The 27231-nt window shown below is 42.4% G+C and overlaps 1 protein-coding gene across 1 annotated transcript in view; it reads left to right on the plus strand.

Annotated features, from left to right (window-relative positions):
* The window catches only part of LOC139692927 (protein jagged-1b-like), a 503367-nt gene that overhangs the window by 439490 nt on the left and 36646 nt on the right, over positions 1-27231 (plus strand). The window contains exons 7-8 of the mRNA XM_071591249.1: positions 3229-3416; positions 3516-3564. Coding sequence (XP_071447350.1) covers positions 3229-3416; positions 3516-3564 — 237 coding nt within the window. The remainder of the gene's footprint in view (positions 1-3228; positions 3417-3515; positions 3565-27231) is intronic.

The following is a 27231-nucleotide window of genomic DNA, read 5'->3' on the forward strand; positions in this document are numbered from 1 at the left end:
CGTCCTGCCCCGGTCACCACTGCCCCCGCTTACTCCCCCTCGCCCCCCAGAAGAACCTCGAATGGGATTCGATTCATTTTTTCGTGCGAGAGAGCGAAAAATGTCCCGCCGAGCTCGAAAGCGGGGAGGAGGGGGGGAAATGTGGTCGACGTTTGGCCGGTCGGTTGAGGACACCCTCCTGAAATACTATCCTCCCTCTCCGACGACGAGGAATACTCCACACGTCCTTGCCTCTGAAAATTCCAGTCCGGCTCTCTTTTGGGCGTCTTTTTTACCGTCATGGTGGTTGGGGAGGTGGGTGAAGAATGAAGGGAGCGGAAGGCAGTCAGTGGCTTCGGGAGAGGATGGCCAGCGGTGGGGGTGTATCGATGCGATTTAGGAGAGAGTGGTCGGATAGTCGAGATAATGAAGAGTGGAAGGAGGGAGGCGCGAGGAGAATGAGATGGAGGGAGATCAATGAAACAGTGAGATGGAAAAATCAATGTCAATTACTTAGAATCGGACGGGCTGTGACTCGTGGGGAAGCTCAGAATGGCCTGGTTGAAATGAGCGTGGTATTTTTCCGCTAATTGTATTTATTGACGTTTTCAATTCAATGTGATATCCTCATAAACGTTGCAACGCGTTCTCTTAATTGATTCCTAGATTCATTAGAATCAACAGTGCGGAAGAATATACCCTTGCGGTGATCGGTGGCTATCAGGACTAAGGATAAAAGTTCAACAGTGAGATAAACATATCATAGAGAAATCTGTAAGGATTCAACGATCCATCGGGAGGAACTTTTGGTGCCTAGGGAGGCTTCTCCGGGAGTCGAACCCGGGCCCTCCGGTTAGTAGTCCACCGCTCTACCCCTGGGACTACCGGGACCCACATGGACCGCGGTAGTCCAGGTGTGTGTGTGTGTGTGTGTGTGTGTGTGTGTGTGTGTGTGTATATATACTAGTATATATATATATATATATATATATATATATATATATATATATATATATATATATCCATAAATACATATATATACAAACATACACACACGCGCATATATACTATACACACATCACATGGTAATGCAGATCAAAGAACGAATTACTCAGTTTTAAGAAGCGTATGTCGTGATGACCATCCGAAGAAGAGGATTAGTTCAGATGGTGCTCTTATAAACGCACAGCCTTTCCTAATTAATCCCCAGCAGTTATCCGCGTATTACCGAACATTCATCGCGATTCTCCAATTCGCAATCAGAATCAATGCAATTAGGCTTCCTGTCATTCCTCGGGCAATGAAACTAAGCTCTTGCGACATGCCAAACTTAAACGCCAACAGTCTGAGGTGTACTCCACTCGAAGTATTTCCACCTTCCGACATTATTTACTCGAAAACTCCCCCTAGCGATCCAAAGTGACTCTTTGGGCTATAAGACGAATGGCGGAGTGTGATGTTGTTGGTGATGAATAACGAGGCGGAGAAGGGTTTAAGCCATTAAGATGCATATGAATGATAATGGGTGCATTGTAATGCGGCAACGGACGGATGAGTAGGGAGGGACGAGAGGGTAGAAAGCAGACGGGTGGAGGAATGAAGGGAGGAAGAAAAAATTAAGAAGAAAACGGGTGAGGGACATGGGACGCAAACGGCTTTATTTGAACGGAGTCCTCCCTTCTCTTTTAAACTCTTCGAGGAGAGTGATTGAGGGGGTGGTCGTGTAGATGGCAGTAGGGGAGTGGGAGGGTTTGGGAGGGGGTGGAAGCAGCGGAAGGAAGGGAAGGAGATAAATGGATCCGCGGTGGCGATAAACTCGATTTTCATCTAATAGTTTCCGATTGCCATGTATCGATTGTTACCGATCTGTTTTTTTTGTGTTGGCGGTGGCATTCCGAGACATAATGTGAAAGGCATCGAAGATTCAGCGGTGGCAGTAATTGCATCCGCAGGGAAAAGGTTTTCAGGTTGAATTAACAATTGAATGGTGTCCCTCACAAGTGGGAAGAGAGGGTAAGGTAACTTTTTTTTTACACAGCGAAATGGGAGCTAAAAGACCGTCGGCCCCGTTTTTTAATAGTCAATTACTTAACGGCGCGTTTATGCCCGGGATATTATCGTGCACCGTGCCTAATACGCACATATTTGATCACTCTCCCTAGCTTATGAATAAAATATACACCCAAGGACACATTTATCATATTAAGCGGGAGAATTATTTAGAGAGATTACCAGCTATCGCCGATTTGAAAATAACAATATTAAGACCACCGCCAATTTGTTTTGAATTTTCATGCGCCATGACGGAAGTTCAATATTGAGATGATTTTTATCGCAAAAAAAAGTTGAAAGCGTCTCGTGTATGAATTTTTTTTTAAAGATTTTTCGTTGCAAGGAAATGAAAGTTACCAAATATTTACGTGAAAGCGTAAGACATTAATGGCACTCATCTTACTTTAATCGCCATCACAGTGATCGATTCGAAGATTGATTGCCCGCAGATTTTCCTATTCCGTTCGCCTTAGTTAGCATCCTAATTTCTTAATGACTCCCAGAGCTCTCATTATCTGCCATACATACATATTCATGTGCATATTTATGTATATTCATGTGTGTGCATATTCATATGTATACATACATACATATGCGTGAATGAGTATTTCTTCGCCGTTTCGCGGGATTTCGTGTTTGAATGTGTATGTTTGTGTGTGTGTGTGTGTGTATGTATGTGTGTGTGTGTGTGTATGTATGTATGTGTGTGTGTGTGTGTGTGTATGTATATATATATATATATATATATATATATATATATATATATATATATATATGTATGTATGTATGTGTATATATATATATGCTATGTGATTTTCGGGTACCAGATCTTCCTGGGAAACCATAACCGGCACAGGGAAAGGAACTGGCCCCCCTACCCTGATGTGTGAATTTCACCCGCCGTAGGGCTTAGTACTGGGTGAACTCTACCATCACCTACTAAACCGACCTTCGGGTTCATTACTGTGTCTATGGTTTATATATATATATATATATATATATATATATATAAATATATAGATATATATATATACATATACATATACATATATATATATATATATATATATATATATATATATATATATATATATATAGTCTTCTCTATGGAGAAAAATAAAACAAAACTTTCACATGCAAATGTAATCCAAGGGAGTTTACCCTCGATTGGCTCTCATCCTGTCCTCTCAATTTCAGACCTCAACTACTGCGGCACCCACGAGCCCTGCCTCAACGGCGGTACCTGCGAGAACACCGCCCCTGACAAGCACAACTGCACCTGCCCCGAGGGTTTCTCCGGACTCAACTGCGAGATCGTCGACAACCCGTGCGCCACAGCGCCCTGCCGAAACGGCGGCACGTGCATCGAACAAGTGAGGGGCTTGGCATCGAACGCCAGCCTCGCTTCCGCCGGGAGCGACGCCTCGGGGTCGGCGGGAGGACCCTCGGCGCCCGCGGCAGCCGTCGCCTCCTCGGTGGGCCAGTTCAGCTGCACTTGCGCCCTCGGCTGGTCGGGGGCTACCTGCACCACGAGTGAGTACAGATTTTCATTTCCCTTCTTCCTCTCGAGAGATTCGCCCTTTGACCTCAAGATCACTTATTTCAGATGCGTATTCTCAAAACTTCAATGTGCGTAGTAGCATCTGTGAAGTACGTGTACAACCAATAGGCTGGAGTGATCGGAGAAAATGCGTTTCCTAAAAAGATATTTAGTGGCATAATTATTCTTCGAAGTTGACGCTGTTAAGGGGGATCTGGTGAGTCGCTGTCCCAACTATAACCAAAGAAAGCGCTCATTTTAATGGGTAAATATTTTCTAGATTTGAAGGAAAGTATAATCATTTAACTTTGACCTTTCGTCGTCATATTAATGCAATATATATATATATATATATATATATATATATATATATATATATATATATATATATTGCATATACCCCGAAGTAAGGTTTTTATTTGGACCGAAGGTGAACGATTTAAAACAGAAAATAATGCAATACGTGCTTTTTCAATAATATGTTATATTGTCATTCTGAAATAAATAATGTCACAGTTAATATTTATGATTTTATACCATCTATTCCTTTAAAAGAAACGAAATGTACAGCGAGTTGCGTTGAATTCAAGTTATCCAATAATCCACTGCGTACATATCACAAATCGGTATTGTAATATCATGCTAATACTTTATAAATGCATATATGTGTGTATATATATATATAAACAATACATTATATTTTGTTAATATATAGTGAAATTAAAAGGAAATAGCTGGAAAATTCACGTTGGCTGACCGGAGCCACATTAACTACTCTCCCCCCTCCCCTTCCTGACATACGAGTACCGATTGATCCGTTCGCCGGGAAATAGCTCACCTTAGTAGTTGATTGAACTGCCAACCATCCCGGGGATTTGGTTTACGCGTGTTCTCTCCTAATCCTCTCCGCTTAATCTCAATATTTCGCCTGGAATTGGTTTGGCGGGGGGGTGGGTTAAACACGGCTCTATTCCTGTATATCCTCCGTCTGCAGCGACATTTGCCGCGGAAGGGAAAAAATTATTAACTCAAGGGTAAGAGAGAGAAGGGGGGTGTCTCTTAACTCCCACTGAGTCTCAGACTGGAATAAAAATTCAGTGTTTTCAGGAGTTTTCGTCTCCTATCCTACTTGCGCCGGATTAGCATCAAAATCGCCAATTTACGCACCATTCCGTTCGACGCGAGCCGACGGAGGTTGACCAACTCGCCGAGACCGTCGTGAAAAATTTGTATCCCACGTCTTTCAGTAATAATGAAATTCGCCATCACCAACGGGCCTTGAAGGACATTAAGTTTCCTGAAGTCGAAATGAAGGCTATTTATATTTTTCACCACGTCCGTTTGCGATAGGGTTTTCATGGGAGAGACGATCACACACACACACACGACCACATATATATATATATATATATATATATAATCAATTTTATTTCACTGCTGCTCTACATGTTCCTCGGAATTAATCGGGGGCCTCCTTAATTAACGCCCAGGTATCGCCGCTCTCTCTCCCTCCCTCCGACCTCTTTTAGATCGGCGATCCATTGGTACCAACAATTTTATGAGATCATTCTCTCTCTCGCGTTCACTCTCATTTCTCTCCATCTCGGTTTTTCCCCTGACTCCCAGTTTATTACACTCGTAACTACCCTCCGTGCCGAAGATACAATCCCCTCCCCCTTCGTCTCCTCCCCCTAAACCTTCCCTACCCACCACCTAATGGGACCAGTGCGTGGTGACCCGTGCGCCTTCCAGTGACGAGGCGATAAACTAAGGATGATGTTAAGGGCGAGGGGGGGGGGGAAGAAGGATTCGAGAGGGTCCACGCGGACCGATTGCTCTCCTTGCCCCTTCCTTCTTCTAAATCTTTATCGCCATTCTCTCCTCTTCTCTTTCCCCCATCGTCTCCGATAAACCGTCTTCCCCCCCCTCCACCCATGTCCGGAATGTCCCTCCCCACCCCTCTCCCGGCGGAAACGGGGCTATAGATGTCGCGACGGTCGGGGCGCCATGTATGCACGCCGGTCGATCGTGATTAGCGAAATCCGTGAATTCGCCACCCTTCCCCCTCCTATCCCACTCCCACAGCCCATTTATTTCCCTGCCCCCCGTGTGCCCCCACCCACCGCCTCTTTCTCTCGCCTTGTCCGGGTGCGAGAACGGAATCGTAAATATCGGCGCCGTCTCCATCACCACACCCCCTTTATCTGGCCCCGTCTCTCACCTCCCCCATACCCCAATTGTTGGCATTGAATTCGTCCCCTTGTAACAGAGGCGAAACCAGAGCTCAAGTGTTCCTCACTCCCGAAGTCAGTTTGTATTCACTTACTATTCAATATGAACTATTAGACGGAATATAAACACACCGAAGTGCATACGTGCAATGATAAGTAAAACCAAAAAAACATTGTACTCAACCTGCGAAAAGGTTAAGATATCTGAGCTTAGAGCTCTGCCGTCTACTGCGTATGAAATTCACGCATTGACAGTGTAATAAGGGTGGCTGGTACCTTTCCCTGTGCCGCCTTTGGTTTACTGGGAAGGCCTGGTATCCTAAAAATTACACAGCTTTTTAAAATCTAGGATTCCTAAGGCCTTAACCGAAATCGAACCCAGTGCCTCGGAGAATTCTTCTAGTACTCTTCCCTCTGGACCACCGCGTCCAATTATGATTATCTGCATACATAGGTCTCTCTGAATCGATCAGGTAGGTTTTGTATCGCGTGGAAAAGACGGAAAGTAAGCAAGGAATTGAAAGCGGTGATAAGGTGATAAGACCGTGCATTGTTTCTAGATGCGAGAAATAATCTGAGTGGTGGTAATAATTACGAGGTTAGGCGACCGATAACTCCCCTGGCAAGATTCCCAGGGAATGGGCAGACGCTTCGTACATTTTGAACAGCTGTTGCTAAATTCAATTACCTCAGATAATTTCGGTAAAAATTAACTTTTCAAGGTGCATCATTTTGTTGGTAAACTTCTACCACGAAATGCGATAGTCTAGAATTATTTCTTGAGGAGTTAACCTTTTAAGAAAAATTGCAAAGCTGCGAATGTTTTATATGAGACTAGACTGCAACAATGATCAAATTATGTTGCATGTAAAACTGAATAGCAATAATTATCAAATCACATGCATTGGTGTTCTTTACCATGGAATTATTTCAGAATTACGTTGCATATTAATGAAAATGATTATTTCACTCACAATTGTTTATATTTTTCGTACACAATACTACCAGCTTACACAAGTACAAAAAAGGTCTATTATACGAATCAAACCCAGTTGCAGTTGTACGGATGAATTGGTCGGGCGGAAGCCAGGCATGGTCGCTAATTATTTATATTTATGTAAAATCCTATTTTTATACATGAATGGCTGGTGCTCTTTCACCCACCACCGCACACTTTTCCGGCGAAATGCGGGGTGTTGTGTGTATGCAGGTTTCCTTCCCCCAGTCGTCCCTACCCTCACAGCCCCTCACGGAGGAATTTGTTGCTCCTAAATTGCCGAAGTGTGGTAGTAGGTATACATAGATAACATGCGATCATTTCCGTAAATTCTTCTAAAGTTGTAATGCAAATTCACGATTTAATAATAGTATTTCGGTGATGAGGTCATGTTCTACCTGTGAGGAAATCTTCAGCCAAAATATACCATCTGAGGCTGACAGATGCATTGAAGAAACAGTAATTTTTTTCTGAAAACTAAAAACCCTGCGGAATGGAACTGTGTATGTATATATATATATATATATATATATATATATATATATATATATATATATATAAAAGGTGTTGTAGACGCATAACACGCAGGATACCAACAGGAGTTGTGATGTTTGGAGATTTACGGAATGGCATTGGCAATACGCATTGAATTGGATTCATCAAATATAAACTCACAGTTAAAACGTTTAACTCATTTGTTTAATACGAGTAGACTCCATTTCTATGTCTTTGTTAATGGATTATGATTTATATTTACGGTTATGCTGGTGAATCAATACTCCCTGTGGTGCATAATGGCGTGGTTGGGCGTAATATTGGTTAACAAATGGTTGATGGTTTATTATAGGCTGATTTCATAATCACCTTTAATTTTTTTGTCTCCAAACGTATTTTTTCTTGCGAATAACTTCGGACAAGATCAACTTTTTTCAACGGTGATATTTTCATTTTATTCTCCCCATATTCCTCGTGCATATGCTTAGGTTTTCAACTTTAAAGCTTCGATTTGAAGCGCGATTTTGTGTGGCGCGGAAACGTGGTAATTGAAGGAGAATGATCGACGTAAATTGGAAGATTTTGAGATGTAGGTGGGGATAGGTTTTTAAAAGGCAAAATGGACGGAAAGTAATAGGTGTGAATTGTTTCTAGGCGTGGTGAAAGGGAAGGAGAGAGGGTTGTAGGAAGAAATAGCGAAGGAGGCAGGAATGATGGATTCAGAGCATTTTGATTAAGAATGGGACGTTGAAGACTGTGATAGAGGGGAGGAAGTTAGACCAGCAATGAATTAATTGGCTGTAGGATTAGGGTAGGCATGTTGAACGGAGTGAAGGGAGGAAGGAAGTATGGGGAATTGAAGAGGGGCTTATCGTAATGTTGGATGTCACCTCATCGTGTGTTAGGTGAGACTTAGAATTGGAGCGGTGTCCGGTTCAAAACTTAACTTGAACGATAGGCGACCATTTTTATACGTATTTAATACGTATATATTTCCAAATTTACATTTTATACGTATTTATTTCCAAACAATCCGGCATAATTCTTTTTAATCACAATATACTCGTAGTTGGCTAAAAAGATGAATGTCACCCTTAAGAAATCAATTTTGCTTCGCTGAAGATACCAGTGTGAGTTTCAGTGTGTTCTAATCGTCGGTCGTTGAAATTTCTCCTCTTCTCTTCTTAATTGGGGGTGCGGTTAGCGTGCCTTGATCGTTCGTTTCTCTTCCTCGTTCGGTAGCCAGGGAATGCGAATTCGGGTTAGCATTTCACGACGCAGAAAAAGGCTTCTCCCTCACGAAATTGTTTTCTCTCCTTCCCCCCCCCCTTTTATCCCCATCTATCCTCTCGTTAAGGAAACATCGAGCCGCCTCTGAGCTTGACCTTTTAAAAGAAGAGTTCAGTATCTTTTTCTCGTGAAGCTTTAATTACAGGGTGAGGAGCGCATTGGCCATCTAGCCTTCTCGTCATTGTCGGAAGTTGGATTTACAGTACTGTCTCGTCGCGTGCATTTCTTTTTTCTTTCCTGAGGAAGATCTGGACATTTGTTACCGTCATTCAAAGGATACTCTCGTTTCTCATTATTCGCGATTTATATTTCTCCGTTCCCAAATATTACTCCACAGCTCATTCGGTTGAACCGACTCTTCCTGCTGACAGCGTCTTCACGGGAAACGTGGAGTGAATGATGGACTGGATCCCTCTCTCGTTGTATCCACAGAAACATCAGGTTTGCCAGAATAAGAAGAGTGATCCAATCGTGCATTTTAAAAAAATAATAAACGGGTTGTAGAGAGAGAGACCTGTGCCCTTTTGAATTTCATAATGTAACATTTTAGCTATCGTGCACCGTAGAAAAAATATTTTAGGTGGAGTTCACGTATGATACGTTCTTTTTTTTAAGCATTTCTAAATTTACTCTACAGAGAATATATATCCATGGTAAATAAATATGGGTTGTTCCGTTATCATTTACCAGAGTTATGGTAATATTTATTCTTCCAGTTAAACAGTCTTGATAATCCACTTCGAATAGATTTTTGCAGTCTCGACGAACGAAGACTGATTCAGTATGCGCGCCAATAAAATTATTCAATCAAATTTAATCGATCAGAATTGTTTTGCGTCCTTCTCTTAAATAGGTCGTTGTCTAATTGTGAGATGAATTCTGGAATCCAACGTTAATGCAGTGGAGACCTTCGTAATAATGGGCTCAATCTCGTGTCTCAAGGAACGTATTCTTCTATTTTTAAGGAGAAATGATAGTACAGGTTTACCCAAACTGTGTAATTCTTCGGGTAGTACATCTTCCAGCCAATGTAAGCCTGTTGCCAATTTCATTCCGTGCATTCATTTTGGTGGAAGCGTGCAACAAATGAACAGACAAAGTTTTCAAATTTATGCGTTGGTAAGGATTATGTGATGTCTTGTATCAGAGAGACACCTTTCTTTAAATTGCTATTTCATATGGAAATTTTTCCAGTATTATGTGGTAAATGAATAAATATGTGGTTATTTCTGTCCTCGTGTAAGTACAATACGTGTCGGAGGGAGACATTTTATTCAATAAAAAATATGCAAAGCGTGTAGGTTATTTCGGATAGGGAGTTGCAGGTGCGAGAAACTAGGTTCATCCCCGGTTTACCAAGTTTTTCTCAATACAATTTTTTCGACCTATCCTTTCTTGTAGCTTAGCATTTTTTTGGTAGTTTTTTAACGACCTGTCTCTGACAATATCCACAGCTTTTGAAAATACGAGACGAATACATTTCATAGCATCCTCATCACCATAAGCCTCGGTGATCAACTCAATAGTTTCCGTGAAGGATTTGCAGAGTTTCACAGACTAACACCGCTCCTTCAAAGAGCTCATTTCCGCGGATTCGACTTTTCGCCGCTCTCCACGAATACCCCATCACATAAACGGCCGTAACTAACCAACGAAACAAGATATCAACAAAGTGGTTGAACGGTGATTATTCGGGACGCCTTTCAAATGAATTTAAAAAAATAACCAATTGAAGGCGTGTTAACCTATTAAAAAATTTCGGGAATTTTTTGAACATACCTTGTCTCCTCAGTAGGATAAACGAAACTTTGATCCTTAAAAAAAATGTCAATATCGAGTGGGAGATGTCTAGGAAAAGAGATATGGAGAAAATAATGTTAACGTTGCTATGTAGACGGTATATCCCCCCCCCCCCCGAGAAAGCGATTACTAGCCCGTTTCGCGGTGCATAAGAAAAAAAATGAGCTGCCCCACCCTCCTGTCTCGACCGCCTTTCATCCCCAAGTTCACATCCTTCCAATTTCTTCGACTGAACGATCCGCATCATGAGTGAATCCATCCCCTTGTGGAGATGTGGGAATTTCCACACGGCTCCCTTCGAACCATGGAAGAAATACGTGATTTTCCCGCGCCTCCCGAGAACGGAATGGGCCACCTCGGACCGAGAGGAGGAATACAGAGGGGCGAGGGGGACAAAGGAGGAAGAGAGGAAGGGGGGAATCAAGAGTGGATCGAGAGGCTTGGGCAAGGGAGGGGCAAAAGGGGGCGGAGACGGGATCGGTTGAGTTCGGTAGATGCCCACGTGAGATGTTGTGCCCGGTGTTGTGAAAGCTAGGGAAATAGACACGCAACCCTCTCGATTCGAACGGTTCGAATTCATGACGGACAAGACGCGCGTGGATGATTATACCCTCCCCATATGTTACGGACGGTTCAAATTAACTCCATCCTGCTCTCGGAAGAGTTTTAAAAAATGTCAGAGAATGAGAGAGAATGTCAGAGAATTTCCCCTTCAAAGAACTATTCCGTATAATACTCGCAGGCGTAAAGTTTCTAATTTGTATTACCCTGTGCAGAAAATTTAAGGTAGAAGATGTCAATCATTGTGTGTGTAGCCTGAGGCATTCCTATTGCCACGTACTAGCTGAGAAGGGTTGCTGCAATTTCTTTGCACAGTTTAAGAACCTATTAACGATTCAAGGTTGCACCAATAAATGAAACGGCTGTGGACTGAAAGTAATATAGTCCGTCACACAATGAGATAGGTGGTTGAATTAAACTTACCAAGTGTTTTAATTATCATCGTATACGTTGAATAATCATTATTTGCGTTTCGATCGGCTTAGACTAATCATTAATCATGAAGTACATTAAAAATTTGTAATTTTGACAATATTTATCGATTAATAAACACGTAGCGCCATGTCTGTATCCGATAAAAAATTACGATTAAGTCTAAATCTGATTAAGTTTTTTTGTCATCGATCGTTTATGGTTTTGTATTGAATGATGAGCTAGAGAAAACAAAGAGCTGCTCGGGATTCTTTAAGATTTTCTTACGTACAAATTTCGTGGCCGATCTCTCCCTTCCCATCGGGAGAGAAAGAGAGAGAGCAAAGTCAATTTCGCGAGATAACGAAAACTTACGACAGGCTCCGTGCCGTGCGGGTAAAGGGGGTGTTTGAGGGTGAGAGAGGAGGCGGATGGTGAAACCCTCTTGGGGAAACAAAAAGGATGAGGGGAGGATGGGGAAAGGGGAAAAAATTGAGCATCGCGAGCAAAGTCGTGGGCCACCCCCCCCCCTCTCCCCCGCCCTCCCCACCCGTTTCCATCCCTTCTTGATTCGGAGTGGTCTCTTAATGAAGAAAGTCGGTTTTTGCGGCGAGGGCAATGGGAGCGAGTGTTTGGGTGGAGTGGGAGGGAGAGGGGCGGAGGTTAGGGAGCCTTAGGAGCAAGAAGTGCTGCGGCGTGTGGGGGCGGGGGAGGGGTCGGAGATCGAGCGAGCGTGACGGGGAAGTGATGGGCGGTTGGGGGCGAGAGGTGGGGCCGGGGGGCGGCGGCGGAGAGAGAGAGAGTTGGTTGGGAGGGTCAGAGTGAGGGAGAAGAATGCGCCTCCCGAGGAAGCAGTGTTTAAGACGTGCGGATCGTGACCATTTGGTGCGTGGTGCTCAGGATCCTGTCTTATTTCCCTTCCCACGCTTGGATCCCCCACTCCCGATTCGCCTCCTTCCTCCCTCCCCTTCCCATCTCCCCCGTCCCCATCCACTACTCCCCCCCCCTCCGTTCAGGCCCTTTCCCTATTTCATCTTCCTCCGCGCTTTTCATCTTTCATGTCCATCCTTCCTTTATCAACGCTCCGAGGCTGTATCTATCTACGTATTCTCGAGAAGCGCGGAAGATGTGACCACAATCGAAACTATTTTTGAGATAGTTTTGTGGACTCAGCGATCGAAGTAGTGAGTTACTTGTGGGTTAACTTCATTACTGACTCGAGCCCCTTTGATGAAATTGCTATTTTCGGAGATAATCATCACATTCTTTTCATAAGGTTCACTAATTTTATTTCCGCGTAGTGCCGGGATAATTCATTCAAAAATTCTAGCACCCCAAGTAGAGGGAAAAAAATGGGTGGAGAAGATATTAATAAGAAGAATAACGATTTATATGTTTCAGCGACCAAGACAATATGATGCAAAGCAACTCAGTATATAAAGGTATGGATGTAGAGTTTATATTTTCTTGTCAGTAATTAATTTTTTAACATTGAAATACAGTTCGTCTATTAGAAAATGTATGATTTTTAAATTAAAATGAAAACAGAAGGATTGTTAACATTTTAAGTCTATGAGGCAAAGTATTGAACTAAGTTAATGTTGAGTTAAGTTGTCCTGTAGACGGAAGGAAGTTGAGCGGGAAGAATGAAGGAGAGAATAGGTATTTTGGACGGAATTGGGGGAGGCTAGTTAGAGGAGCCGAGAAAGAAAAAGCGTAGGGGCAAAGAAAAAGGTTGTATACATTGTTAGGAAGATCTCAGAGGTTCCGAAGAGTCTGCCGAGGTTTTTTGGGATTGACCAAAATATACCTTTTCTCTCTGGAAACTATATCATAGAACTAATCAAGCGGGGGTGCGAGGGGGTTTACGAAACTAGGCGTGGGCGTTCGTTCGTCGGAAGGCAATCACCGGCTCATTTTGAAAATCATTGCGTGAAATAACTTTAGCCCTGGGTACCCGAAACGACGATAGGTGCCTGCAGCGTTTTCAGAAGGGTTACTCGGCCTCATTCACTTCAATGGCAATATCGTGCCGGGGTTCATCTACACTGATTCAGGTCCATACAGGAATTCGGTTCGCAGTGTTCGACGATAGGTGGAAAACATCTTAATGTTTATTCCATATTCCCAACCGCGCGAAATTGTAAGCCAGAGACAAGTGGTTTTAATCTGTGAAATTGTAAGACGTGAATATTGGCGAGGCCGACGAATTCGAAACCATATTCGTAGTTTTTGAAAATGGGAAATCTGCGGTTTTCATTGCCACTATCTGTACCACTGTCCTCCTTCCTTGATTAGTTTAATTCGATTTAATTCAATTAATTTGAAGTTAACTCGTCAATAGTTGATCTTAAATCTTTTGGAGCATGAAAATTAGCGCAACAATTATTGACTAATGAAACTGAAATCACGCATTGGTACTGAGGGATTTCGGCTAGTTGAAAGAATTAATTTTATTGTTAAATTAATGATTATCGGACAGTTGTCATGCGGGAACCATGCCGTCGGGATCTTTTTTTGTTTTAGTTGGTACACGTGGAATCTTGAATTTCATCAATTTCACACTTGACCTTTGCAATGCCCAAAATTGAGTGAGTCATTCTAGAACATGCCGGTACTTCTTTGAATTTTTAAGAAATTTCATCACTGTGCACAATTTAAATTAAATGAACAACAATGTTAGTGGAATGAATTTTTTATTGCTTTGAGAAACACCCCGGCAGAAATAAATCTCTCTGAAAACCTTTCGCGGAGAATAATCCCAATTTTCAAATATTTAGATCAGGCCACGGCTTTTTGTTCTCGATGTTTACCATTCCATCTGGTGTTCTATCGCTTTCAAAATGTTCAGATTTTGCACCATAATCTTCATCATACGCCTTCAGCGTAAAACTCTCTTTTTATCGCCTTTCCCCGTGTTTCGGTTTTGGGAACGGAGATTGCCTGGCGCTCCTCGTGACGTTTCCTCATTTTTTTGTTTGGGTATTTATGCCTTATGCTGTAACATACTTTTTTTTGTTTTTTTTTGTAAATAGAGGATTAATCTGACTCGAGTTCGTTTTCATTAGTGATATTCCCACTGTAATCTCTGTCCTATCCTTGACTCTCCCTCCTCTTCCCATTCCACCCTGTCGTCCACCGCGCGATCGCCTTTTGTCTCCACACAAACCCTCTTCCTCCCCCAAGAATGGCGTTCTCTTCCACTTTCTTCGCCACCCGCTTCCAATCCCTCTCCCTCTTCAACTGCCCCCGCCCTCCCCCCCCACAACCAACCCCGCTCGCCCCACTCCTTACATCTAGAGGTCGGATCAAAAACCGCCCTCTTTCAGTGGGGTGGCTCTGCTCCACAGCCAATCCCCTCCTGCCCCCCCTCACCTCTCCCGCTCCCTCCCCCCAACCAATTCCTTCCCTCCCTCCACCCCCAGAATTAAGTGGAGACCGTGGGGGTGGAGGAAGGGGCGCTTCACGATTGCCGCGGAGAGAGAAGGTGGAACGGCGGGCGGGGGGTGGGAGGGGTCATCCATCCAGTGGGTGGGGTTATGGGTGGTGCAGCTGGGAGGAGGTCAGCTGATGTTCGTTGAACCCCACTCTCTCTCTCTCTCCCTCCCCATCTCTTCCCCTCCTCCACTTCCCTCTTCCTCCCCGCTGACCATCTCTCTCTTCTCCTCCGAGTAATTTCATATTTTTCCCTTGCTCCACGTGTGTGTATGCGTTCGTCTTCTTATTTTACACTCCCCGTCCATCGCGAGCCGCTCTCTCTCTCTCTCTCTCTCACTCTTCCCGTGCTCTTAATGCTCTCCCAGACTTGGATCTTTTTATTTTCTTCCTGACATATAATTGTTCCCCTCACGTCCGAAAAGAAATTATTCTGCGCCCTCTTTAATATTAAATCCGCGGATATTTATTTTGTTTGGTAAGTGACAGACATCTCGACCTTGCTGTTTCGTGGTGTCACTCCGATAGTCTTGGAAGTATTGCAGGGAGTTTTTTTTAACTTTTCTCGATAAACTAGTGAGAATATCTGTTATGTTTTGAATTTCTGTGTGATTTATTCGTTATACTATCTTTTTATGGCTTCTCTGTGTTGATTTATTATGTTGCACAGCGTTCAACGCTCTTGCTGAGCTGGACATATCTTATCATCAGGAAGTTTGTTTATTAGTATCCTTATTATATGTGAATATACACGTGGGTATGGGGCGAAGACGTTACACAATGACGATCAGCCATTTCTTATAATTGGTTGCTGTCTCAAGTAAATTTTAACTGGCAACATGTGCTCTCTTCCTTTGTTGTAACGAGATCTTGGAATACATGTATTGAGGCGGGGTTTATGTCATATCCATCCTCCCCATCTATTGAAATTATTTTGAAGTTAAAATATCGATTCTGACTTCACTTGTGTCATCATCATATGCATCATATAGATGTAAAACGTGTATTACATTCATTCTGTGGGTACTATTTTCTTCTTTGGATTTGAAAAAATGATTCCAAGTAAACCCATTTTATATCCATTATATATTTCATCGATTTCTCTGTAGGGAGGTGTCTTTTTAATGAGTGATTACTTTAAGGATAAAGAGTGATGAATGTGTGAAATCTCTCAATAATTTCGATGGTACATGATGTATTCTTTTAAGTACTTTCAGTTTCATTTAGTTCTTAGGTTGTTATGATGAGTGCCTTCATTTCTAGTGTACACAAGCGGATGGTTATATGCTATGCTCTTTTGTGGCATAATCCTATTTATTTTATAAGACATGTGAAGCTTGAGTTTAGCGGCTTATTAAGGGTAAACTTTTATCCTGGTGTCTTGGACCTCAGAAGGAACATATATAGTAGATCGCACGAAACCCATAAAATTCACCTTAGATTATAACCTCTCGGTTGTTAAAACTATTGAACGGCAATTAAGACGCCCGCGTTTGTGTTTAGGTCATGGGATGTGATCTCTCGTGTGGTAAATGTCCTCGCGTTGGAGTATTTAGGTATTCGCGTCGGTACGTGTGACTCCGTTTGGATTCATTTTGTCTCATGTGGGCTTCACAATTAACTCTTATCTCGTGGGGTTAAATTGCCATGCAAGCGATTGAGCCCGGCGAAATCCTAGTTATGTTCCCAACTCTTACCAATTCAAATTGCTTCAAGTTAGTAACATTAGTCCTCATCTTACCGTTCCCGTGAATTTGGTGCGGCACCACCTCGCTTAGTCCTCCGTCGTACGTCGTCCTAGTATCCGTACAGCGTCTTGTGAGAGTGGATTCTACGCCGTAGGGCCATTTACTGCCACTTCACTCCTTTCTTTCCTGGCGTCTTAGGAGAGTTACGCGATTACATGCACCCGTTTGAGGTGTTGGTGACCTAACACCCCCCGCCACACGCCCTTGCGGCGGCTTGCGGGGTATTATGTAGATGATGTAGATGTCCGTCCCGTTGCATCCTGCTACCTGCACCATTCTATTCCAAAAAGTGGCTTCCTCGGTCTATGACTGGGGAATAATGTATTCTTTGGAGGATGATGGAACTACGATGTCTCTCGATCTACTTATGTATTCGAACGCTATTTCGCCTCGCGGTGAGCAAGACGAAACATCCGATCGCGTGTTCAAGACTCGTATATTTCGAAGAGTTATGCACATTCGTGCATGCGTTCCGAGCCCTTTTCTCCTTTTGGGATGTTGGTCACAAAGAAGAGAGATCGAGGATGGAATCGGCTTCCGTTTTCTGCTGCATTGACAAAAAAGCGAGCTTTGAAATTCTTAAGCGCGTCGAGGTTTCGCCTTTCCGCTGGCGTTTGTCCCACGTGGTCTTTTCATAATTCGTCCTATTATGAGTGGTGCCTTTCCCGGAATCGTGTCTTCGTTCTGAAATTATAATTTATCCTCGTTGACGAGATGAGTTGAAGCTTTTCTCGCTTAAGAAAAACCACGAGAAATTAACAGTATTTTACCGAGGAGATTTTCCTATTTTCACGTGAAAACTATCAAGTGACAATTTTGAAATTCGTGTTTGCACTTTGAATTCAGAGCGTTTAGATTTATTTCGATAATTTTCAAAATTTGAAATCAAAATGTAAGTTTTCCAATTTTTTTTCTTGTGAGATCCATGATGAGGCAATGGTCTTAAATAAATTGTCTAATTCTTGCAAATTATCTGTCAACGTAGTGCAGAAACCTTAGAGAGACTTTGCTCCCAGAGCAATAAAAATTGTTTATATATATATATATATATATATATATATATATATATATATATATATATATATATATGTATATATATATATATATATATATATAAAATTAAATGGATTACGGTTTATAGAGAGAGGGCTATGTGCTTAAATTTCTTGAACCTTTGAAAGTCAAGACTTTTTTCCAGAGAAGATACGTATATTTTTAACACCGGGGCACGCTTGTCTTGCGTTAAATCAGCAATGATGATTGCCTTCTTCTTCGGCTCATTATGCATTTGTCATAGCAAAGGTAGACTAGGTGTACGGAACTGAATCATCTTTAAACCCGTCATGGATTATAAGATGTTGTTTTCCACGATTGGAATTTAAAAAAATAAATGCTTAGGTTATTAACCCTTGGTCTTAATATTTGAAAATTCAAAACCCAACCCGAAAACCCAAGATTTTTTTAGACCTAGACCAATCAACCCAATCATTGACGTACAAACATAAATTTCACAATTATATTTTTTCCTCAAAAGTGCATACTTTTTTGGAGTTCACTGAGAGAAAGGAGGGAAATAAATGATCGATGATATCGTTTTTGCCTTAAGAAAAGCGTTTTCCGAAGACCGCAATGGAAGCCGTCGTGTAAGGAAAGATGTAAAAGGAAGGCCAAGGACGAATAACGAGAAACAAGTTATGGAAGGCATCAATCCAAGATGCTACGAGGCAATGGAAAGATTGACGGAGAGCAAGATGATAGCTTTGAGGCCTTGAGCAAGTCATTCTTAGGCTTAAGCTATGCTGAAAATTCTGGTTCTTGCTAAAACTATAATTTTGCAGTCCTGCCTTTGGCGAATAACTGAGGAGATCTTAATGAATAAAATAGAGGACTTTAAAGGTCACTTATTGCTTCCATCGTCTAATTATTTTGCCTTAATTCTAAGCCTACTGATGATGTAAGTCTTCAAATTACACATTATAAATCGTCTCAGACGATACACTTTTTTCCTCATTGAAGACGTCTGGTTTTCCCTATGCGGAGTAAATTCGAAAATTATTTCAAAGTATGATGAGAGAGACGCTACAGTTTTTATTGGTAATTTATAATCAAATCTGAAATCATGCACTCATAATATCACGGATACGTTATTGAATAAATGCCGACTTCTTACACAAAGTGTATTGACTTATTAATTGATTTTTAGTAATTTTTTATTCATTATTTTATGAGTTCCATTGGTCATATACTTTACATTGAATGCATATTTTTTTTATCTTTATTCGTTTTCTTGAAAAGTCAATTTTATTAACGAAAACATTTTTTTCAAATTTCACCTAGTGCACCTAAATTTATCTTTATTTGTACTTCTATTTCTAAGCGTTTATTTGAAGTTTGGTGTATCCATCTGTTATGATATCATCCTCGTGGTGAATGACACGTTTTGCCGCAAGTGTCATCCAAATTTATGACCAGCTACAAATTCTAAGTTCTCCCGTAGTTAATAGGGCCGTAGGTCTGTCCATAGAAAAAGAATTATGCTTCCATCTCTGTTCTAAGCATCCGCATTTCCTCCTACCCCGCAAGTTTGAGACTCACAGCACACTCAAGGCACACACATGTGTGTACCTTTGTGTGTGCATATATGTGTATGTATATATATATATATATATATATATATATATATATATATATATACATACATACATACATACATACATAATATATATATACATAGAAATATATATATATATATATATGTATATATATATATATGTGTGTTGTATGTATATATATATATATATATGTATATATATATATATATATATGTGTATATATATATATATATATATACATATATATATATATATATTTGCATAAAAACTCAGCATCACAGAAGCGAGCTTGTCCGCCTCTCCACCCTGATAACAGAAAGTATCAACCAACCGGTTGCGTTGATAGTGTGGTGATACCGTTACTGTTACCACGGTAGCATCTCTACGAGTACTTGGAGTTCTACCCCTTTCTTTGCCCATTTCATTACTTTTCCTGTCCGCAAACTTAAATAATGTCCGAAATATTTGAGTGTCTAATTCATATCTTCCACATCACCCCGCTCGTGGCGACTGCATAACTAATAGTTTTGGGTCGAGCCATAAATAAGAGATAAGGCGGGAGTGTGTGTGGTTGAGAGAGAGAGTTGGCCCGTCTCCATTCCACGGCGGCAAAAGAACCCTATCTCCCGCTACTACAGATCCACCCTCCTCTCCCATCCTCCCCCCTCGAACGAAAAGAAGCAGAGCGACCCTGTTTGCCATTCCGTTCATGGTCACCATGACGTGTCCTACACACACAAACGCACGCACACGCGGGGGAAACGCGCCTTCTGTCCACACCCAGAGATTTGGGTCCACCGTCCGATGGAGACGCGAGATTCTGACGCCCACACATACACCCCACCAGTCCTTCCCCGTCCCCCTTTGCTTCCAAGCCCGTCCCAAGACACGGGGCTCTCCCTGCCGTCCTTGTGCGCCCCTCTTTCACTTTGGCGACAGCTAGGGGATTGGGAGGGGAAGGGGGGCGAGGGGGTCGAGGGCAGGAAGGGAGTCCAAAGCAATACCTCGCAAGCAGCGGCGAGGGTGTGTGTCGGGGGAGGGGGCGTGTTAGGGCACCTGACTCTCGGTAATAAATATAATGTCATGCATAGCTATAAATAATAATTTACACATACAAACACAACCGCACACTTAAAAATTCCTGTCTACTTGTTTAAATTATTGTTTGTGTTTGGGATAAGTTTTAGATTTACCTTTTCTAATTGAGATAGTGAAAGTAATTACTTGTGGTTTTGTTGAGATAATTAATCGTGCGGGAAACGAACGAGTACTTGTATGCTCTTAATGACGTTTAGCGAGTGATTATTCGAGTCGTTATGGTTTTTTATCAATATTTGACTTTTCATTCGTTCTTGAATATGTTGAGTTACTGAATTGTTCGGAGAAGAGTGTGGCACTTCACGTTAAAGGATATTTTTTATATGAGCTCCTGTCTGAGAGAGTAAGTTTATTCATTCTGAAGTGTTAATCAAAAGTTTTGCAGGGCTAATGTAATTGGAACAGCATACGTACCACCTACCACACCACTTTCGCAAACACCATTACCGTAGCCCAACTTTTGAAGTAATACGAGGGTTGTGCATCACGAATACTTACCCAAAGGCCAGGCAGTCAACATGCAGTACTACCTGGGGGTTGTGAAACGCCTAAGAGAGAGAATCAGTAGAAAACAGTCCGAACTTAAAAGGAGCGGCGAGTGGTTTTTTTCACCACGACAACGCGCCGGCTCATTCGTCTCTTAGAACTCGTGTGAGTTTTTAGCCGAAAACAAGACCGCTGTGCTTCCCCACCCCCCATACTAATCAGATCTGGCCCCATGTGACCCTTTCATGTTCCTCAAACTAAAAACCCGCTCAAAGGAAAAAGATTGGCCACCATTCCAGAGATAGAGGAAAATTCGACGGAGGAGCTCATGAACATTGCAGAAGAAGCGTTCCAGGACGGTTTTAAAAAGTGGAAACAACGTTGGGATAGTGTATGCGTTGGGGAGTAAACTACTTTGAATAATTTGTTAGTGAAGTACTTTTACGTAATAAAAAAAGTTCGGGAACATTTTTGAACAGACCGTATAGTCATTAAACCTTGAAGAGTAATGCCTTCTGATAACACTTCACATTTCGATTCGATTTCTTATTTTATCCTGGTGGTCCAATCTTGCCAATGTAAAACGGAGTCATAAGAATTCCCTCCTTATTGCCATCGGTAAACTTGATTGTTAAGAACCCCTTCTACCAGTCGTAGTCCTGATTCGTGAATCCAATGACTCCCAAACTAATTGTCACGGCAACCCACGTAGTATTTCCGAAATGAAATGAAAGCACGAGCGTGTATCGTATATGGAGTTAGTTGCCTTGTGCTCCAGTAGTCTAATGAACTTTAAAAGGTTGAGAGAAATCCTCTGGTGATCGGTCCCTGGCGCCATTCGGTGTCAGAAATGTTTTGAGGTTCTGCAGGGGGTGGGAAGGAAAGAGGGGGTTGGCCCATGGAGGGAGGGAAGGGGGTGGGAGGGGCGATTTCAATTCCGAGCATCCGTCACCGGCGGTCTGTGCTGTGGTGTGGGAGGCATTTTTTCTTTGGGCGTGTCACGACGAGTTTCTCCTATTGGACGAGTAGGCCTGCCCTGCGTTGGAATCTCTTTCAGATAAGAGCTAAATGGTTAGGAAGAGGTGATGGGTTTCTCCAAAGATAATCAAGTCATGATGCCTCCCGCAACGGAAGGGTGGAAGGACGTGGGTAGTGGTTCTCGACCAAAACGATGTCAGTTCGAAGCGATCTTTTTGGTGCCTCATGTAACTTCATTTCAATGATCATTTTATCTTTTAATGCGAAATTAAGTCATTCATCTCTGGTTGAATCCTACTGCGTGAAAATTAACTTCAAGTAGGTAAGTGCGTTGGGGATGCACTTAGTTTCTAATGCGAAAATCATCTGGAATTCTATATTAGGAATTGTTTACCCGTTTGGGTATCTGGTTAAAATTATTTCGTTTGTGTGTGGAAAATGCCGGTCCAGAAATACACCATTTTGTTTACCTGGGATGCTATGAAAATTGCTATATTTGCTATGGATACGAGTATGGGATGAACTGTAAACAAATCAGTAAGGTTTCATTAATGGAGAAATAGCTGTAATATCTTCAAGGAAACGTAAAAACAGTTTTTTTAGGAGAAACTATGCAATTTGAAACAAAGAAAATTAATTTTTTTTATATTTCAGGGAGGTTAAAATATTTATTACACACCTCGGCGCGTAATCAATAAGAAAACCTGACCGCGGTTTTAATACAATATTTTATACACAGGTGGCATTTAAAATGAAAGTTCTTAGTCACATTAATATTTTTTTAATGAGATTTGTTCGTGCTCGTTTTCATAGAAAATGGCATCGAAAATCCAAGATTTTGCTCACCCTCTTGTGGCACAGGACGACTAATCCCAGATGAATTATGGATGGCGAAGAAGGACTTGTCGTTTTTATGAAAACCTTTAATACTTAGTGATGATGATAGTGTTTGTAGAGTTTACTGCCGGTACGTCATTAACATTTCGTGTGTGCTCAGTGCAAGTGCTTAAAAAGCGTACCTACTAGATGTGTGTCTTGCAAAAAAACACTGCGTAGTTCAACCTACCAGCAAATGAAATATGATGCACGTGTTAGGAAGACCAGTTGGTGATATCGGCTATTTGTGGAAAAGATTAATTACGGATCGAAAACAGTTATTATTTCCACAGGAGGAGTCTTTTATCTGACTTTTTGTGGAAACTTCTTGTTTTTTTTATCATCTGTGACTAGTATTCTTATATTGTGCAGTATCAATTCTGTCCCGTTTAACAACAGGGTCGCACCCACCCCCTTATGAAAACGTTGTTTCATACCCTGCCCTCTCCCTGTCTATGTCACCAATAGGGCCCAGGTTCGAATTTCCGCTGGGGGAGAATTTTTCAGAGCTATCTCGATCCCTACTTGAGGTGATATGTGTAGAGCACATTAAGTAGAGTGAGCCGTCCTTCGGATGGGAGGCTAAATTGTGTGGCACCTTGGTGACTTTCGTTATTAAGGCTAGAATAATGCCATCGCCGGGTTTCCCTCCATCCATTTCATTTCCCAACCCCGTTACATGAAAATCCAGCCCCCTACCAAATTACCCCCTACCTATCCCTAATGGCGCAAACGACCTCTGCTTTCCTGTCGTCTCCACGAGGAAGAACTACTTGTACTTTCTACCGCTATCATATTTCCTCTAAAATAAGGCCGGGTCTTGTATTAATTTTTTTCTCAAAGAGGTGCATTAAGATTTATTTTCAGGCGATGTCTTATTGTCCAAAGACACCCGATCGGCTGTTTATGCACACTCACGTATTAATTTTAGATACGTTTAGATTAATACTGTTTATTTACTGGAATTTACGTTACTCTCAAGAGTTGAATAGAGAATTGAAATGGAAATGTAAAAAGACGATGAAGTTTTGGGTACAGTTGGGGAGGAGAGACGGTTGTCGGGAGAAATTCGAAGAAGATAGGAGAGGTAATGAGGACACCTATGAGAGATACTGAGAGAGGCAATGGCATGCTGAGGACGGCGATTGAGGGGAAAAAGCTACCTTGTAAGCTTGGGTGAAATAAAGGGATGTAGGAAGTTCGCGGAGCGAAAGAGTGCATTATTGTACATGAAATGCTGTCTGAGGAAATTTTGTGCCACGTTAGTTAAGGGCTTAGGAGTGCATCGATTAATGTATTGACCCGGCGTCCGCCTAAAACTTATCCCAAGTCTTTAGACCACTACCGCTAATAATAATTTTTCGCAAAGGTGTTCATAAAAGGAATAATAGGTAATATGGTTCCCCGTTGCCATTCGTAATAGGTTTTTTTTAACGTGACACAATCACTCAATGTTCCCCCCCCCCCACTGGAGTCAGACGCCTTTGCAGCCGCCTCACTGAGGAACAGACGTTGCGTGGACTACCTTCTGTCTGGCTCCTAACCTTCGACCTATCTGCATGGGGGACCCTGTCAGGAGGAGTTATCATTGCTCCCGCCAGCACAGCCCTAGGGGTCATCGGAATGCACAAGCCCTTCCACCACTTCATGGTTTTGGTCTATAAGGAGGCACCAATAATAATATCTTGCTATGAGTAGTTTATAACTCAATACGTCCGTCATTTGTTGCGTCATTTGCCATTTGGGCTTATATTAAGAGCGACCCGAAATAAAAAAAATCCCTCTCGTGCTTATTCCCTGGATAGTTACTATTTTTTAGGGTAAATACGGCACTACCCTGAGCTCAGGGTTTGGACCGTGTCCAAAATTGATCCCGTTTCCGTGGAATTGCGTCCTTTGGAGACTCAGTAGGGTCAAGGGCTCCTTCTGGTGGAGGAGTGCCTCTGGGTTCCCCGTCCAAAACATCGCCGACGGACACTCTTCCCCCACCCGGGCACAACTCCCTCCGCCCCCGCACACGCACCACTCCCGATCGGAAATGGACGGCACGGTAGTGGACGCTGCCAGTTCGCGGGGCGGCCGAGACCGGCGACGTCTCGGCCGCCGCTGAAAAGGCCGCCATCGCCGTCATTGAGGGGCTGTCAATTCCCCTACCCCCACCCCCTTAGTGGACGAGGTACAGGATGTGAGCACTTAGCATCAGCGCGCGAGTGGGGCCGCAACACGCCTCGCTGACCACTTGGCAGCAATTCCGCTGGTGGGCAGAATGCAAGGAGAGTGTGTGGGGGGGGGGGGGTCATCTGAGGTTTCGCCTCCCTTCCCCCCGCCCCTCTTTCGGAATCCCGCTACGCCACCGCGATAGACGTGGAGGACGGCGAGGGTGAGAGTGTGGTGAGTCAGGAGGGCGGGAAGGGGAGACAGAGGGATGAGCGGAGAGCACCTTTGGCATCGGCCGTGTTTGCGAGGCATCCCGCTGATTCCCCGTGTCGTAGAGAGAGAGAGAGGTCTTCTTATTGGGCGCCGATTTTTACTCCTGCGCCGTTCCATCGCTCAAATGACTTTTTTAGGCTTGAGAGGAAAGCTTACGTAAAACGAAAGGAAGATTGCCCAAGTACAAATGCCGATGGCATACTCCGTGTATTGCCACGATTTGTAAACCAAACCATTAGTCATTGACGCATTTGCTTAAACGTCTTACGAGGGATACAAATCATGATTTCAATAATATTTTTCCAATTCTAACGTAGGATGAATCTTCGATTCCTTTTCCTTTCTTGGTATCGGAATTTTTTCTGCGGTCGCACCAATTTGAATATTAGAGTAGGTGATAATAAAATCTGAATGGTTCATCTCCATTTTGTCATGGCTGACAGTTTTGTGATGGTCGCTTAAAAGCTTCACCGGTGGACGTTAACCAATCGACGGCGGAGACCGCTGTGGCGATGCGAGTGACATCCGAGACTTACGAAGTTCAGATGGTGAAATATTCCGGCAGTACGCAGCTATGAATTTATTCCAGGGACCGAATTGTAAGCGATAATGAGACCAATGCGAATTATAATTACTCTGACGTCTTAAAAAAAGTGCGAGGAAATCGCTTCAAAATAATTTCGGGATTCTTCACAAATATGAATATTTAACTTTATTTTTTTAATCCACCACAACCCTATTTTTTGTAAATTCTTATTTTTTTCATCATATCAATTATATTTGCTAAAGAGTAAGCGTTAGGTAATGCGTCGGTCTGGAGTAAGAACTAATCATGATAAAACGAAGACAATGATATTCCCAAGAAATAGGAAGGTCGAGATAAACATTTAAGCTCTGGGACATTAATTAGAACAGATGAAACACAGCATCTACTATTTAGTTAGGATGTTTTTAGGATGAGGGTAACCAGAGTGGTGGCGACTTTAAAGTAAGTTTCACTTGCGTTCGGAAAAAGAGGATTGAACACAGAGACAGGAGATAACGAGGGGCACCTTGAGTAAAGACGTAGTAAAGGAAAGACCATTGATGCGAACAATACTTTTGTATGGCTTGGAAACTTGGTCGTTGAGGTAATTTGACAAGAGAGATAGATAGGCTGGCAGATTTATTTTAGGTTTTGGTGTAAAGAAGAATCGAAAAAAATAAATCGGACCAATAGGAAAACAAACGACGAAGTTCTAATTAATAGTTTCAGGCATAACTTTGTGGAGTTCCTTCATGATGAGGGTAAAAAATAACAGAAACTCTCTACTTCCACACACTTTTCATGTCCTACCACCATGGTTTTTTTGCCCTCATGACGAAGTTCTAGGCGCAATAAGAGTAGAGAGAAGGTTGTTAGGAGAAGGAAAAGGTGGTAAAAGTGTTTGCAGGAGATACTCAAAGGCAACGGGATATTTGAAGACGAGGGTTGAGTGGGAAGAAAGCGGGGTAGAGGGAGGAGAAGAAAATTCATTGTGGATAGAATGAAGGGAGTTAGGAGGTTTGAAGAGCTAAGAATGAATTATTGTACTCTATGAGTTATTTTATTGTATATAGGATGGGATTTAAGGATATTTCATGTCATGTTAGTTAGAGCTTTGGAGTAGAGTAACGTGTAGCGCCAGGCTCCATGAAAAACCTACCCTAATCCAGTAGACAGGAACTTGTAATACTGATGACCTACCTAGCAAACCGCGAGCGTCAGAATGAAAGGAACTGATCAACTCCCTCCCCTTCCCGTCGCGTGTATTTCGCACGCACCATAGGCCTTAGGGCGAGGAGGTAGGCGCCTTTTAAGCAACCTTGGAGGTGATTACTTTGGTGTTTTTTTCTATTCTTTCGAACTCGCATTGTTATTCAACTTCCATGGTCACATCTATCCGAAACCAAACAGGACATCTGATTTTTTTTAAGGGCATTGATTCAGCATTGCGTCCTTGACTCGATCAAATAGATGTTTTCTTTTTTGCTGGCCGCATTGCTGTAACTAGCCAATTTCCCAAATTTCCCTCCCACACACCCCTCCATCTAGCAATAGACCATGGTCAATGTAATGCCTTCGGCGATGAGATTTCGTTAAAATTGGTATTAAAATCAGTGCTATCTTGGAAGCCGAGAGCCCGAAAGAACAAAACAGTTAAATACAGTATTTCTCCAAGATGATAAATTA

This window comes from Hetaerina americana, unplaced genomic scaffold, assembly GCF_022747635.1.
Source record: "Hetaerina americana unplaced genomic scaffold, ioHetAmer1.1.p SCAF_44, whole genome shotgun sequence".
Classification (NCBI taxonomy): Eukaryota; Metazoa; Arthropoda; class Insecta; order Odonata; family Calopterygidae; genus Hetaerina; species Hetaerina americana.